The sequence below is a fragment of the Saimiri boliviensis genome, chromosome 16 (genome assembly GCF_048565385.1).
Source record: "Saimiri boliviensis isolate mSaiBol1 chromosome 16, mSaiBol1.pri, whole genome shotgun sequence".
Taxonomy (NCBI): domain Eukaryota; kingdom Metazoa; phylum Chordata; class Mammalia; order Primates; family Cebidae; genus Saimiri; species Saimiri boliviensis.
In genome coordinates this window covers 961,250-975,994 of record NC_133464.1, presented here as the reverse complement: position 1 = coordinate 975,994, position 14,745 = coordinate 961,250, and the positions used below count along the sequence as shown (strand labels likewise).

Below are 14,745 nucleotides of genomic sequence, written 5' to 3'. Positions count from 1 at the left end.
TCCCTTCGGAGGGCGGGGAGCCGAGCCCGGGAGAGGCCGCGACAGCGCCGGGCTCGCACAGGCCTGTGCTTTCTAACGTGATGCAGACGCACTTAGCGCGTGAGGGAAACGTGCAGGCGCACTCAGCGCACAGCGCGCGACGGAAACGTGCAGACGCACTCAGCGCGGAGCGCGCGACGGAAACGTGCAGACGCACTCAGCGCACGGCGCGCGACGGAAACGTGCAGACGCACTCAGCGCACGGCGCGCGACGGAAACGTGCAGACGCACTCAGCGCACGGCGCGCGACGGAAGCGTGCAGACGCACTCAGCGCACGGCGCGCGACGGAAGCGTGCAGACGCACTCAGCGCACGGCGCGCGACGGAAACGTGCAGGCGCACTCAGCGCGAAGCGCGCGACGAAAACGTGCAGACGCACTCAGCGCACGGCGCGCGACGGAAACGTGCAGGCGCACTCAGCGCGAAGCGCGCGACGAAAACGTGCAGACGCACTCAGCGCACGGCGCGCGACGGAAACGTGCAGGCGCACTCAGCGCGAAGCGCGCGACGAAAACGTGCAGACGCACTCAGCGCACGGCGCGCGACGGAAACGTGCAGACGCACTCAGCGCACGGCGCGCGACGGAAACGTGCAGACGCACTCAGCGCACGGCGCGCGACGGAAACGTGCAGACGCACTCAGCGCACGGCGCGCGACGGAAGCGTGCAGACGCACTCAGCGCACGGCGCGCGACGGAAGCGTGCAGACGCACTCAGCGCACGGCGCGCGACGGAAGCGTGCAGACGCACTCAGCGCACGGCGCGCGACGGAAGCGTGCAGACGCACTCAGCGCACGGCGCGCGACGGAAGCGTGCAGACGCACTCAGCGCGGAGCGCGCGACGGAAACGTGCAGACGCACTCAGCGCACGGCGCGCGACGGAAGCGTGCAGACGCACTCAGCGCGGAGCGCGCGACGGAAACGTGCAGACGCACTCAGCGCACGGCGCGCGACGGAAACGTGCAGACGCACTTAGCGCACGGCGCGCGACGGAAACGTGCAGACGCACTCAGCGCACGGCGCGTGACGGAACCCGTGCTTACGCATGCGCTGTGCGTGGTTAATCACTGCTCACCTTCATGCGGGTTTTTCTCTCCGTTCCCCTTTCACGTGTATTTGCATATTTGGATCTACTATTTTATATTGGACTTTTTAAAAATCGTTTTGAGATAGAGTTCACTCTTGTCACCCAGGCTGGAGTGCAATGGCGCCGTCTCAGCTCACTGCAACCCCCGCCTCCTGCAGTCAAGCGACTCTCCAGCCTCAGCCTCCTGAGCAGCTGGGATTACAGACGCGGGGCAACACGCCCGGCTAATTTTTGTATTTTTAGTAGAGACGGGGTTTCCCCATGTTGGCCAGGCTGGTCTCGAACTCCTGGCCTCAGCGGATCCACCTGCCTCAGCCTCCCAAAGTGCTGGGATTACAGGTATGAGCCACCACGCCCGGCCTTATATAGGATTTTAAACATGAAGTGGTATGGTATTTTCCATTTCACAAAGTTCTTTCTAAGCTAATTTTAGATGACTGCCTATTTCACTGAATAAGACACCATACTTTATTTAATCTCTTATTGGTGGGCATTTGTGTCATTTATGGCTGTATCTTGAGTAGCACTACATTGAACAGATTGCTTTTCCTAAATATGGTTTCTCAAAGCTGGAATTGCTGGACTGTGGAGCCACACCTTCTAACGGTTCTTGACATTATTGCCAAATTGCTTTATAAAAAGGAAGAGCAATGTTTGGTCCCATCAGGAATGACTGTCTCGGCACATCCTCAGAGGTAGTGAGTGTTACTGATTCCTTTTAAAAATTGGGGGTTTATCAGTCAATGATACTCCAAAATAAAAAAAGAAAATAAATAAAATAAAAATTGGGGGTTTTGTAAACACCGCATGTTCTCATAAGTAGGAGTTTAACAACAAGAACACATGGACACAGCGAGGGGTCCACCATACACCAAGGCCTGTTGGGGTGTGGGGGTCCAGGGGAGGGGTAACAGGAGAAATACCTAATGTAGGCAAAGGAGGATGGAGGAAGCAAACCATCATGGCACGTGTACGCATATGTAACAAACCTACCCCAGAACTTAAAGGATAATTAAAAAATTGGGGGCTTTGGTTATCAATTTAATAGACCCATCAGAATGTTCAATTTCATGTCTTTGACCACCACACATGCACTTCGTGGTCTAAGACAGTACTCCTGCTGTGGGTTTTGGTGGGGACGCCCCGTGTGCTCTAGTAGGTGATCCGATACAGCACGCCTGCCATGGGGTTTTGATGGGGACGCCCCGGTGTGTTCTTGGGTGCAGGAGGCAGAGTCCATTCTGGGGAATTTGAGCAGAAAGGGACACGGTGAGTGGTGTGGACAGCTCCTGGCTCCTTGCGAGACTAGAGGAAAGGCCTTCCCGCACCGGCTAAAAGAGGTTGCGTCTGTCACTTCCCTGGAAAACTCTTTCTCTGCACACCCAGGAGACCCCACATCACCAGCTCATCCTCGCTGTGGGCCCGGAAGCTGCCATGCCTGCTGCCCTGGGCAGCTGCCTCTCCCTGACACACCCATGTGCACCCCAGCAGTGAGGAAGGCTGGGGTGTGGGGATATGGGGCTTCTGTGCAGAGAGAGGGCAGGATTCACATTTTGGGGAGCTGTCGAAACATGGAAAAATATTCACACTTTGGGGTGGTGTCTTACTGACATGTTTGAACCCTTTGGAATCTGAGATGAAGCCAAGCTCCCGTCCTAACTACACAGACCTCACAGAAGCCACAGTTCTGAGTGTCCTCGTGCTCCACGCCTGTGGCTTCCTGCTGTTATCAAAGTCTAAGCATTTCATCAGTTTCTTATTCTATTTTTAAAAATTTTATTCTTTTTTTTTTTTTTTTTTGAGACAGAGTTTCACTCTTGTTACCCAGGCTGGAGTGCAATGGCGCGATCTCGGCTCACCGCAACCTCCGCCTCCTGGGTTCAGGCAATTCTCCTGCCTCAGCCTCCTAAGTAGCTGGGATTACAGGCACGCGCCACCATGCCCAGCTCATTTTTTGTATTTTTGGTAGAGACGGGGTTTCACCATGTTGACCAGGATGGTCTCGATCTCTCAACCTCGTGATCCACCCGCCTCGGCCTCCCAAAGTGCTGGGATTACAGGCTTGAGCCACCGCACCCGGCTCATTTTTTCAAAGATACAAACTCCTGCTATGTTTCTAGGCTGGCCTCAAACTGGGCTTAAGTGATGCCCCCAACTTCAGCCTCCTGAGTAGCTGGGAACACAGGTACGGCCACCACACCGGGCTTCTCAATGATTTTATTATCATCATTATTGATTGAGCAATGGAAATCTGTACTTTTTGGGTGTTATTTCTGCAAAATTTGGAAAATTCTTCCCTAGGTGCAGATTCGATAGTGGGTTGACGCCTTCTTCCAGTTTGGGATTAAGACATGACTTTTAGTGGTACAGGTCGCAAGAAACGGCCATCCAGGGAATTCAGCAGCTTTCTCCACACTTCAATACTACATGACCTGTGGTCTTTTGTTCTGTTATTTTTTTAATTTTATTTCCATTTGTACATAGAGATGGGGTCTCACTCTCTTGCTCAGGCTGGTCTCGAACTCCTGGCCTCAAGTGATCCTCCTATGAGAAACAAACTCATCTGTCCAAACCCAAAGAATGGACTCAGAGACCCTGACAACAGTGAAAGTGAGACTTTTAATGATGGTCTTGTGAGTTGGGGTGTCTGATGAGCAGGCACACCCAGCATGGTTTCCACAGGTAATTTGTCCTCTGGTGCACAGGCCCCACCCAGGCTCCTCACATGCTGACTACTGTGGGGTCACCCTCTCCCTGGACGTCGCCCGTTGGTTGTTGGGTAGGGGCTTCTGGTGTTTTCTTTGGGGTTGTCCTGCTGCATTTTGTCGAAGCCCACAACGTATTGCAATCCCAGCCAGCTCAGGGGCTCTTCAAGCATTTGACTTATGACCTGAGTCGCTGGGCAGGCTGATAAGAGCTGTTTTGCAGGCTAGTAAAACAGCCTTTAGTTGGGGTGAGGGCACCTAAGGGTGGTGGGGGAGGGGGTCAACAAGCAGGCACGGGTGATCCAGGCAGGGGCCTAGTCATGCTGTTTCTTCTGTAGTGTGCTGACCTCAGCCGATCGAAGGCACCTGGCCTTGGACATGCGCCACCGTATACACGATTTCCTTCACTCCGCCTTGGCATTCTTTGTTCTTCCGGGAGAAGATGCCTCAGCACGTTCACGGGTTTGGGGTTTGCACAAATGGATTTTCTAACCGGCTGCTGTGCCTTCCATGGCTTCCCAGGTACCACGTGGGGTTGTGGACAAGAGCAGGGCAGTCCTCTGCGGTCAGAAAAATGGCGAGCACCACTCAGCGGCTCTGGGCAATGGGGCTGCATGACATCCATTCCTGTCCAAAATCCATGGCGGCCACGGAGACTCGGAAAGGCGCTGAACCTCAAACAGACAATGTATGCAAATGTATGCAAACGTATGCACGCTTCCTTCCGTGCCTGGGGCTTTTCTCCTGTTTAGGGGACCCTTTGTCTACCCCAAGCTTATAACAATATCCCAAGAACGAGGCTTGGTCGGACTTCTGTGTACACCAGTCTCACAGACGCCTTCAATAAGCACTTTTAAAATAAAAGTTCTAAAGAAAGCCTGTGTCACAGCCTAATTGACAGGGGTTTTCCTTCAGGACAAGAGGTGCCTGCACCATCCCAAAGCATTGGGTGCCTTCCAGTGCTCTCAGACTGGAGGTGTCAGCTTGATTCAGGGGAACAAGCTTTCCTCCTCCCCAGATGCCAAGACCCCGCGCCCACCCACAGCACAGCGGTGGCTCGGATGCAGGCATTCCCGGCTGGGTCTGGCATGAGCTTAAACCAATCGCTGTTAAATCCTCATGAAAAGTCACTCACAAAGTTCTCCTGCACGCAGAGTTGCAGAGTTGCTGGCGGGAAGAGGGTTTCTCACTGGCCGGCTGGCCCTGTTACAGCCATACTCTCTCCCTCCTTTCTGTTCAGTCTGCTGCCGCGGCAGGGGGCCACCCGAGGCCCAGGTGCGGTGGCTGAAGTCCAGCTCCGTCTTGCTCTGAGGCAGGCAGTCTTGACTGGACTGAGGGAGGGTCTGGGGAGCACATGGCCTTGTTTCTCCAAGGACACCCTAAGGGGCTCTCCTCCTACTTGGGCCCCTGGCCAGACCCTCCCTCCTGCCGGGACCACTGCCCCAGGCTGGCCACGTTCACCCGCCGGGGAGTCTGCCGTAGCCCCAGGCCTGAGTCCTACCTCCTTCATGCAGTAGCTTCAACAATGACAGGACGAGATTTGTAATGGGAAAGGTATTTTATTTCCTTTTTTTGAAATTATTTCCAGTAAAATGTTAGTAAAAATACAGAGAGAATACAACAAATGACATTTAGTAATTTTTTTCTGACTAACCCATTTTAGGGTTGTTTATATACAAAGAATATGGACAAGAAAAATTTAATAAATAGCTGTAGCTTATTACATAACTGAAAGATCGTAACTCAAAATAGCAGAGATACCCTAATAACCAAACAAGGAAGTGACGTTGAGCCTGTAAAATCCTTGACAATGACCCTCTCCGACTGAGCATCCCAAACATGGCCGCACTGTCACAGCTGTCTCGGGACCTTCCCGCGGCCGGAGGGTGCCACCACCCGCCTGGCTGCTGTCACCGGCACCCACAGATGTGTGGCTCACAGCAGGCCTGTCAGCAGCCAGAGACCATAAAAAACTGCCGGGAGGAGGCAGCAGACAAGCTGCTCAAATACACAGAATTAATGACGCTAAGAAGCTAAAATAAATACCGTTTTCTTTCCTTTGAAAAAAAACCAACTCTGGGTTTTTACATCAAATGCCCATGGGGTGGTTAGCGCGCCGCTCTTCTGATTTCGTCGTTTCAGCCCGGGAGGGGGCCGGGCCTCTGCTTCGAGGAAATGGCGGTGGCATCTGCAGTGCCAACACTATCTTTGGACGTCACCGTCTCAGCTTCGCGTGAATGTGCCGACCGCTCCAAATCCCCGTGAAGTCACTTCCAGTTTTTTCCTGCGTACAGAGCAGCTCTGGTGTTCTGAGCTGAGGGCAGCGTCACGCCGGGCTGCATTTGGCACACGGAGAGGACGGGCCAGCCAGGCAGGTGGCCTCCTGCCTGCTCAGACTCTGCGCCCGCCAGACAGTGAGAGGGGTTCAGGCGCGACACTTCCAGGACTGTCATCTGGAGGAGATTCTCGCCATTTTTTCCATCACTTAAAATAAAACCACTCAGCAGCTTCTCCAGAGCAGGCTCTGGTCTATTTAAAAATAGCAACACAAGTCCCAGCGCTTCTTATTTTTAAAGGGAGCAGCCAGTGAACGCAGTCTCACCTGCCGCGTCTGTCGTCACCTTCCTGCCACTTGTTGCCTCAAACCCCAAATAGATAAAGAGCGAGGGCCGTGCTGCTCTGCCTGGAGTGGGAGGGCAGCCACACAGACCTGGGGGTCCCTGAGATCCCCCAGCCCCAGGGAGGATGACCCCCCCCCATCCCGTCCTGAGCGGGGACTGCCAACAGGACAAAGAGGCTGCTCCGTCAGCCTCTGCAGTTGGGCGTCTCTGAGAGGCCAACCCCAGCCCCAGCTGCAGCTCCCGGGACAGCAGGGGCAGGGACCACCGGACTCCCGAGGCCTGCCTGCTCAGCGAGAGAGGGGACCCTGCCCTACTAGCAGGGCCCAGCGGCACCACAGCAAGACCTCTGTGGCCAAGTGCACGCCACTCAGCTCTGCCCCCACCTGCACCCCCAGCCCATCCTGCGTGCAGCTGGCTGCCCGGTTCCCACACATGGGAGGTGCACCCAGCACTCAGGAGTCTCCACCCACAGCGACTCGCACTGAAAACCCACACGCCAAGCAGAAGCCCCTCCAAGTGGGCCAGGAGCACGGCCCTCCAATTCATAGAGGAGGCCTGGGTGCTCTCTGAGGGGAGCTGTGGGAACCGCCCCCCCAGAACTCAGCACAGCCTGGCCCTCCTTCCAGACACAAGGATCCCCACGTCCTTACAGGGGAGGGAGGGTCAGACCTGCCGCATCTCAGTTGTTTGACTGGAAGGAAACATGTGCATTGCCTGGAGCATGACGTCACGGCGCCTGCTTGGCCCCCCAGAGCCAAAGCCACAGGTGCAATGGGACCCTTTAGTCTGCCGGGCAGACCTGCCCTGGGAAGAGAGACTCCAGCAGCCCCAGCCTCCCCGTGGATAGGACGGGCTTGCTCAGCGCCCACTCAAAGCCAAGGTTGGAAAACACCAAGTCAGAGAACAGTGCTAGCAGCGGGCACCAAAGCTGAGGGCTGTGGCAGAAAACTGCTCAGCAGCGAAGACAGAACACACCACGACACCTTCAAAAAGCAGGAATTAACTTTCCACAGGGACAGCACCACCAAAAGCTAGGTGCGGGGCCGAAGGGCGATGGGCTGTGGGTCACTCTGAAGACCTAGCTGCTCTGGGGCCCCTGGGCGGCCTCACGGTCAGGGTTTTAGAGGCCACCGAGCAGCTGGTGACAAGGAGGTGCATGGCCCCATCATCGTGAAAAATGCGCTTTAACATAGATGCACTGAGGAGGCCGGGCGCGGTGGCTCACGCCGGTAATCCCAGCACTTTGGGAGGCCGAAGTGGGTGGATCGTGAGGTCAAGAGATCGAGACCATCCTCGCCAACATGGTTAAACCCCATCTCTACTAAAAATAAAAAAAAAATAAATTAGCTGGGCGTGGTGGCGCTTGTCTATAAACCCAACTACTCAGGAGGCTGAGGCAGAAGAATCGCTTGAACACGGGAGGCAGAGACTGCAGTGAGTCGAGATCACGCCACTGCATTCTAGCCTGGCGATAGAGCAAGACTCCATCTCACAAAGAAAAAAAATAGATGCCCTGAGGAAAAGCCAAATAGTCCAGAGTAGTGACAAAAATCATCTCAAGCAACGTGACGATGGATGGGTGCCTTTGATTTCCTTGCCTCTAGACAGCATTCAAATATTCCAGCCTGAAAATGCATCATCTCAGCACCTGAACAAGGCAGGCGTCGTGAGCCATCTCAGGCCAGGGCAGGGAACACTTCCGCGCTGTTCGGGGAGACGGAGGCCAGAGGACAAGGCTCTCGGGTCGCTGGCACCAGCGGGCGCCTCCCGGGACTGCAGGGAAGGGTGGCGGCTCCCGCTGATTCTCCCGTTTATTCTCCCAGCACCTGGTTTCCAAATGAAGCTTTCCTGGGACCCTGGCTTTCCGGGATCCGTGCTGTCCCCTTCTTGGAACTTAATGTGGACATTTCCCGAGGCCGCTTTCTCCAAATGAGCCGGCTCCAGCCCGGGACCCCAGCGTCCCTGTACCCTCTCACACGGCCCAGCAGCCACACAGTACCCGGCACCTGCACTGGCGTCTGGCTGGAGGAAGCTCTGCCCTGTCTTTGGAGTCACTTTGGGGCCATGGATGGTGGGTGCCACGCGGCCACATCAGAGCAGGGCGTGGCGGGGCTCGTGCAGGGAGGGGTGGGAGGCATCCCAAAGAGCCAGCGTCCTGCAGGGGGAGGGCGACACCTACACTGTGCCACCAAGGGAGGTGTGAGCTCCTCGCGGCAGGCTGTGAGAGGGGTGAGCTGGCGCCCGCAGGTGAGATGCAAAGAACTGAGGGCCCATGAAGCTGAAGGCCCAGACCTCTCACCCCAGCAGCCTCGGGAATCTGTGGGGCGACACGGACCCCACCCACGTGTAGCTCAATCCTCCCAAGGTCAGCTTGTGAAAAAGGGAAAGAAAATGATGGAAATAGGCGTCTCTGTAGGGGACGCTCCGGAAAGAATTTGGAGGCAAGACAACGCCTCAAGGCCCCGACGGGTGGATGCCGACGTGCTGGGTGAGCCACGGCTTGGACTCGGGCCTCACTTTGGGAGCTCAAAGGTGTCACTGGCCCTGAGGCTCATTGGTCTGAAGGACAAATCGAAGGCCCTCTGGTCACTGAAGCTTTGGGCTTTGTACTTGGCCAGGCGCGTGGACCTCTTGAGACGTTCAGGCTCTGCTGGCTCCATCGCGTCCTGCAGGTCCCTCCTGGCCCTGGGGTGGTCTGGGGGCCCCTCCTGGGTCGGGGCCTGGGGAGTCCTCCAGCTCCCAGCCTCAGGCGTGGGCTCAGCCGGGCTCTTTCCCAGGCCCAGGGGAGAGGTGGCAATGCTCTTGCCCCCAAGGGGGTGGCTTCTTGGGGGTGGATGCTGGGCACCAGGCTCCCCCAGTCCACTGCCTCCCCACTGTCCATTGTCCCTGGGGGCTGGGCTTCCAGACCCTCCACTCCTGCCAGCAGTGGCCACTAGCTCAGCTGTGCCACTAATGGGCTGCTCCCAGGCCCGAGGCACCGTCCCACAGGCCAAGGCCTGTCCCTGGGCCTCTCTCTGGATCTGCCTCCGGGGCTGTCCCGGGACCTCTCTCTGGATCTCCCTCTGGGCCTGTCCCGGGACCTCTCTCTGGATCTCCCTCTGGGCCTGTCCTGGGGCCTCTCTCTGGATCTGCCTCTGGGCCTGTCCTGGGGCCTCTCTCTGGATCTCCCTCTGGGCCTGTCCTGGGGCCTCTCTCTGGATCTCCCTCTGGGCCTGTCCTGGGACCTCTCTCTGGATCTCCCTCTGGGCCTGTCCCGGGACCTCTCTCTGGATCTCCCTCTGGGCCTGTCCTGGGGCCTCTCTCTGGATCTGCCTCTGGGGCTGTCCCTGGGCTGCCAGGCTTCCCAGCCCCTTGGGGTCCCCTGGAGGTGCGGCTGAGTTCCTGGCAGTGCTTCTGCCCTCTGCCTGCACTGCTCTCCTCCCCTGCTCCTCCCAGGGTCCCCGCGGACGCTGCTGACCTTGGCCACTGCGCTGGCAGGTACCCCCAACCCCAATGGCCATCCCTTTGTCCCCACCCAGATCCTGTGCCCACTGTGTCCGAGGCTCTTTTGCTGTGGTCAGCACAACCTTCAGGCCCAAAGGCGTCACCCTCTTCCCTGCATCACTGGGCTCAGGGGCCTCCTCCTGCGCCTGGTGACTCTGTTGCCTCCCCAGGTCTGCCTGGGTCGGGAGAGGCTTCTGAGATTCACCCCTCTGGGTCGGGGGACACTGCTGGGCTTCACCTGCCTGGGTCCCGGGCTCAGAAATGCTGGCCCAGAGCTTTGCCTGTGCGTCACCAGCAGTAGGGGGCAGATGTGCCTGTACATGGGGAGGGTCCCGCTGGTGGGTACCACCCACCCACCCTGTGTCAGCCTCTGCAGGAGGCGCGACAGGAAGTAGACGGTCAGGCTCTGCCCCATGGAGAGAGTCGATACCCTCCCTGCCCTTTCCCTGTTGGTTCTCAGAAGGCGATGGCCGGCTGCCAGGGCCATGGCTGGGGGACCCTGCCACACTCCCTGCCGGTGTTCTGGGATGATCGGAAGCAGGAGTTCCAGACTTTGTGCCTTTACCCAGAAGGTTTTCTTCCACAGGCACATCCTTTCTGTCTCCCGTGGCTGCTGAGGCATTTGAAATGTGTAATCGGGACACCTCTGGATGCCGGGCAAGGGTTGCAGCGTCCTCCGGGTGCCAGGTGAGGGCTGCAGTGTCCCCCGGGTGCCGGGCGAAGGCTGCAGAGTCCCCCGGGTGCCAGGCGAGGGCTGCAGAGTGCCCCGGGTGCCGGGCGAAGGCTGCAGTGTCCCCTGGGTGCCGGGCGAGGGCTGCAGAGTCCTCTGGGTGCCGGGCGGGGACTGCAGAGTCCCCCGGGTGCCGGGCGAGGGCTGCAGAGTCCCCCGGGTGCCGGGCGGGGACTGCAGAGTCCCCCGGGTGCCGGGCGGGTGCTGCAGTGTCCCCCGGGTGCCGGGCGGGGGCTGCAGAGTCCCCCGGGTGCCGGGCGGGGGCTGCAGAGTCCTCTGGGTGCCGGGTGGGGACTGCAGAGTCCTCTGGGTGCCGGGTGGGGGCTGCAGAGTCCTCTGGGTGCCGGGCGGGGGCTGCAGAGTCCTCTGGGTGCTGGGTGGGGGCTGCAGTGTCCCCCGGGTGCCGGGCAAGGGCTGCAGAGTCCCCTCGGTGCCGGGCGGGGGCTGCAGAGTCCTCTGGGTGCCGGGCAGGGGCTGCAGCATTCTCTGGGTGCCGGGTGAGAGCTTCAGTGTCCTCTGGGTGCTGGGTGAGAGCTGCTGTGTCCTCTGGGTGCCGGGCGGGGGCTGCAGTGTCCCCTGGGTGCCGGGCGGGGGCTGCAGAGTCCTCTGGGTGCCGGGCGGGGGCTGCAGAGTCCCCTGGGTGCCGGGTGAGAGCTTCAGCATCCTCTGAATGCTGGGTGAGAGCTGCAGTGTCCTTTGGGTGCTGGGCGGGGGCTGTAGCGTCCTCTGGGTGCCGGGTGAGAGCTGCAGTGTCCTCTGGGTGCTGGGTGAGGGCCATGCCTCTCAGGAGGCTCCTCCCTGCCACTCTACTCTTGGGCTCTGAGGACTCCCCGGGGGCCAGGATGCCACGGCTATGGTGGTCTGGAGAGAGAACCTCTCCTCTGGAATGGCTTTCAGACAAGGCTCTGTATTCCTCCTGGCCCAGCGTCTCCAGCTCTCCCACTGTGCGGTCTCCTGGCCTCTGGGTGCCACCTGGTTCGGATGTTGGTGTGGCAAGGCTCACAGCACTCCCTGCGGCTGCCATCTCCCCACAGGCTTCGATACCAGGTTTGGGACGTTCATTTAATGAGAACAGTGGGTTCTCACCAAAATCATGGCTGGTGATTTCCTCGGCTGCCTTCAGGGTCTGGGGGGACTCTGTTAGCCCTGGCCTTCTGTGCTCCTTCCTCGAGATGGGCATGTTCGTGCCCGTCAGGGTGACACCCCCAGGCCCTGTATACTCCTTGGATGGTGCTGCCAGTGACGTGGGGGCACCTGCTGGATTTCTTCCGGTCGGGGATGGCACTTGCTGGCCACCAGAGGCATGGCCTGTGTTTCCCCTCAGACCGTTTTGCGAGGCTGCGGGAGAATTTGCTGCGGAGCCCTTGTTCTGCACGGATATTTCATTTGATTCTTGGAACAGATGCATCTCATCTCTGAGCTCAGAGGTCCTCTGTCCTGAAATATCCTCAGGATTCCTGGGACCGTGTGAACTCTCAAAGCTGCCTTTGAGAATTCCCTTCCCGCCAGCAGGATCTGTGTGGGTTCTCTGTGTCAAAGCCGTCTCTGGGACAGGGTGGTTGGCGCCTGCAGCCCCTCCCGCTGCCGCCGGATGCAGAGCTGCTCGTGGTCCCTGTGGTAAGGAGGCGCCGAGTCTCACCTGTGTCCCTGAAGGCTTGCTGGATTCCACTGGGGCTCGGTTATCCCTTCTGTTCTCAGTCACGGTGGAAAATTCTGTGTGTGCCTTTTCAGCCACGTTCTCTCCTCCAAAAATACCAGAAGGTTGGTTTTCACTTGATGCATTTTGCAGCGTGGTGGGAGGGGCTGGCATTTCGTGGACGACTGGGATTTGGACAGTTATCCGTGGAGGCTCCGTGCTGGGCTGTGTTGTCCTAGCAGCCTGGACCGATGGCGTGTTCAGGGGTGGGATGTGTTCTGGCGCCTTCTGTTCTGGGAAATGCTTCTGGGCGGCAAAGAGGGGGTCTCTCCCTGGGTCTGAGAAGCCTGTTCCTTCCGTTTCATCTTCCGAGCTGCAGACAGTCATGGTGATGTCAGGGCCCTCCCCTGCACCCTCGCCCGTGGGACCAGGACACCACATGATTGTGGCTCCCGTCACCCCCTGCACGTCGTCGTCGGCGCTCTCTGCCGGGGGACCCCACGGGCTGGCGGGTCCCAGTGCGGATGATGCAGGCACCAGGCCAGGACCGGCTTCGCCTGTGCAGGGAGCCCAAGAGGGAGCCAGCGAGGGGCCAGCGTGGCCGTCCCTCCGAGCCGTCACCTGGGGCGTCCCGGGCTTCAAGGGGCTCGGCCGTCTTTGGGGCTCCTCCTCCATGGGCCCCTTTCCCGCTGCTTTGCTCCCGCTGGGCCCCGTTTCCCCGGCCCCGGGGGGCATGCCGGTCTCCGCCCTGGGCTGCCGCCTCGCCTCCGAGTGGCTGATCTTGGCGCAGTGCGACAGCCAGCTCCTGGGGCCGCAGACCACGGTGGCGACGCTGAGGGCCGGCAGCGGGTCGGCGGCGCAGGCCAGGAAGCAGGCGGCGGGCGTGCGGACGCAGGTGCTGGCCATGGCGGCCGTGTGCAGCACGCGCACTTCCGGCCGGTGCATCCGCTTCCGCTGCAGGTTCCGCCTCTTCCGCTCGTCCGCGCGCAGCCGCAGTGCGCCGGCCTCGGAGCGCAGGCAGCCGCCCTGCTCGAAGCGCTCGCGGAGCCTGGCCAGCACCGAGCCCCGGCCCGCCGCCCTCGGCAGGGCCCGCTCCGCCGGGGGCCGCTCCCGCGCCTCTCTGCCCTGCGCCTCCTTCTCCTCGGCGGCCAGGAACTTCTTGAGGATGCTCTTCACGGGGCTCTTCCCGGCCGGGGGCCCCCAGCGCGGCCTCTCGCCGGGGCAGGGCCTCGGGGCGGGCTCCCTGCTCTTCTCCAGGAGCTTGTTGATGGCGGCGCCCACGAGGCCCCTGCCCGGCGCCGGCCGGTCCCTGCAGATCAGCCGGCCCACCTCGCGGGTCCTCTTGAGGCAGCGCTCCCGGCCGGGGCCCAGGAACTTGGCCTGCAGGAGCTGGAAGCGCGTGGGCCGCTGGGCGGCCTCCTGGGGCCGGGCCTGGGGCTGCGGCTGCGGCTGCGGCTGGCGGCCGGCCCCGCCCTCCCCGGCCTCGGTCCCCGGGGGCCGGGCCGCGCGGCCCGTGACGTAGAGCAGCAGGCTGCCGAGGATGGCGCGGGCGGCCGGGTCGCAGGCCATCTTGCCCATCTTCTTCTTCAGGGCCTGGGCGTCGGCGGACATGACGTCGCTGCAGGTCTTGCTGCGCCTCGCGCTGCGGAAAAGAACGCATCGTCACTTGATTTTATCATCGTTTTTTTCCAAGACGACTCCATAGAACATGTCTCATGGGCCAATCCCATGTTCTCAGGGGCCCCGAGGGTCTGGTAGGGAGAAAAAGACTGGGAACCAGGAGCTTTGGCTTCTGGGCTGTCCCTGCTGTTAACTCGGGGGTGTCGGGGGTGCCAAAGGTTTTCTGGGCCACTGTTTTCCTCTTAAATGGCAGGAACTTCTGACCCACGCTCCTCCTAAGGCCGTGAGGAGTTCACGTTGAACAGCTTTGTGAAAGCATTTGGAAAACCACTTTGCATATGGAACGTATTTTAAAAAAAGTTGACAAACCCATTTTGCTTGTACAGTAGGTAAAACAGCAAAGTATAAAGAAACGTCTCTTCTCTGTGTGGCCTATGTATGTCTCTACCTTTAAGTACGAGAGATGAAATTAACATCTTAAATTCTGCCATGATCCCGAGGACCTGGGTCCCTACAACAGAGATTCTGAAGATTCGGCAGACGGTTCAGGTCTGGGGTGGGTGGAGAGGGGGAGTGAATTTCTGCACAAGCTCCTGGGCAGGAACTATTACTGCAGTGGCCAGCGGCCCCCCAAGAGCAGAAGAGGGTGGGCCTCGATACAGAGAGACGGGGAGGAGGGGGCTGCAGAGAGGAAGGGAGGAGGACTGGGATCACCTGGCTGGGTCTCCAGAACTTCTTTCAAAATGGCTTTCACAATGGCTCAGAGGACCCCTGGGGCTGAGCGCTGCAGCCCCTTCCCAGTGAGACTTTTTTCTACAGGTCCAC

At 59.3% G+C, this 14,745-nt stretch overlaps 1 protein-coding gene across 3 annotated transcripts in view; it reads right to left on the bottom strand.

Moving 5' to 3' along the window:
- Positions 1-4,572: 4,572 nt before the first annotated feature.
- The window catches only part of ADPRHL1 (ADP-ribosylhydrolase like 1), a 50,727-nt gene continuing 40,554 nt past the window's right edge, over positions 4,573-14,745 (bottom strand). For all 3 annotated transcript variants that reach the window (XM_074387406.1, XM_074387407.1, XM_074387408.1), the window contains one exon: positions 4,573-13,942. In XM_074387406.1, the coding sequence (XP_074243507.1) occupies positions 8,965-13,942 (4,978 nt within the window). In that variant the 3' untranslated portion in view covers positions 4,573-8,964. The remainder of the gene's footprint in view (positions 13,943-14,745) is intronic.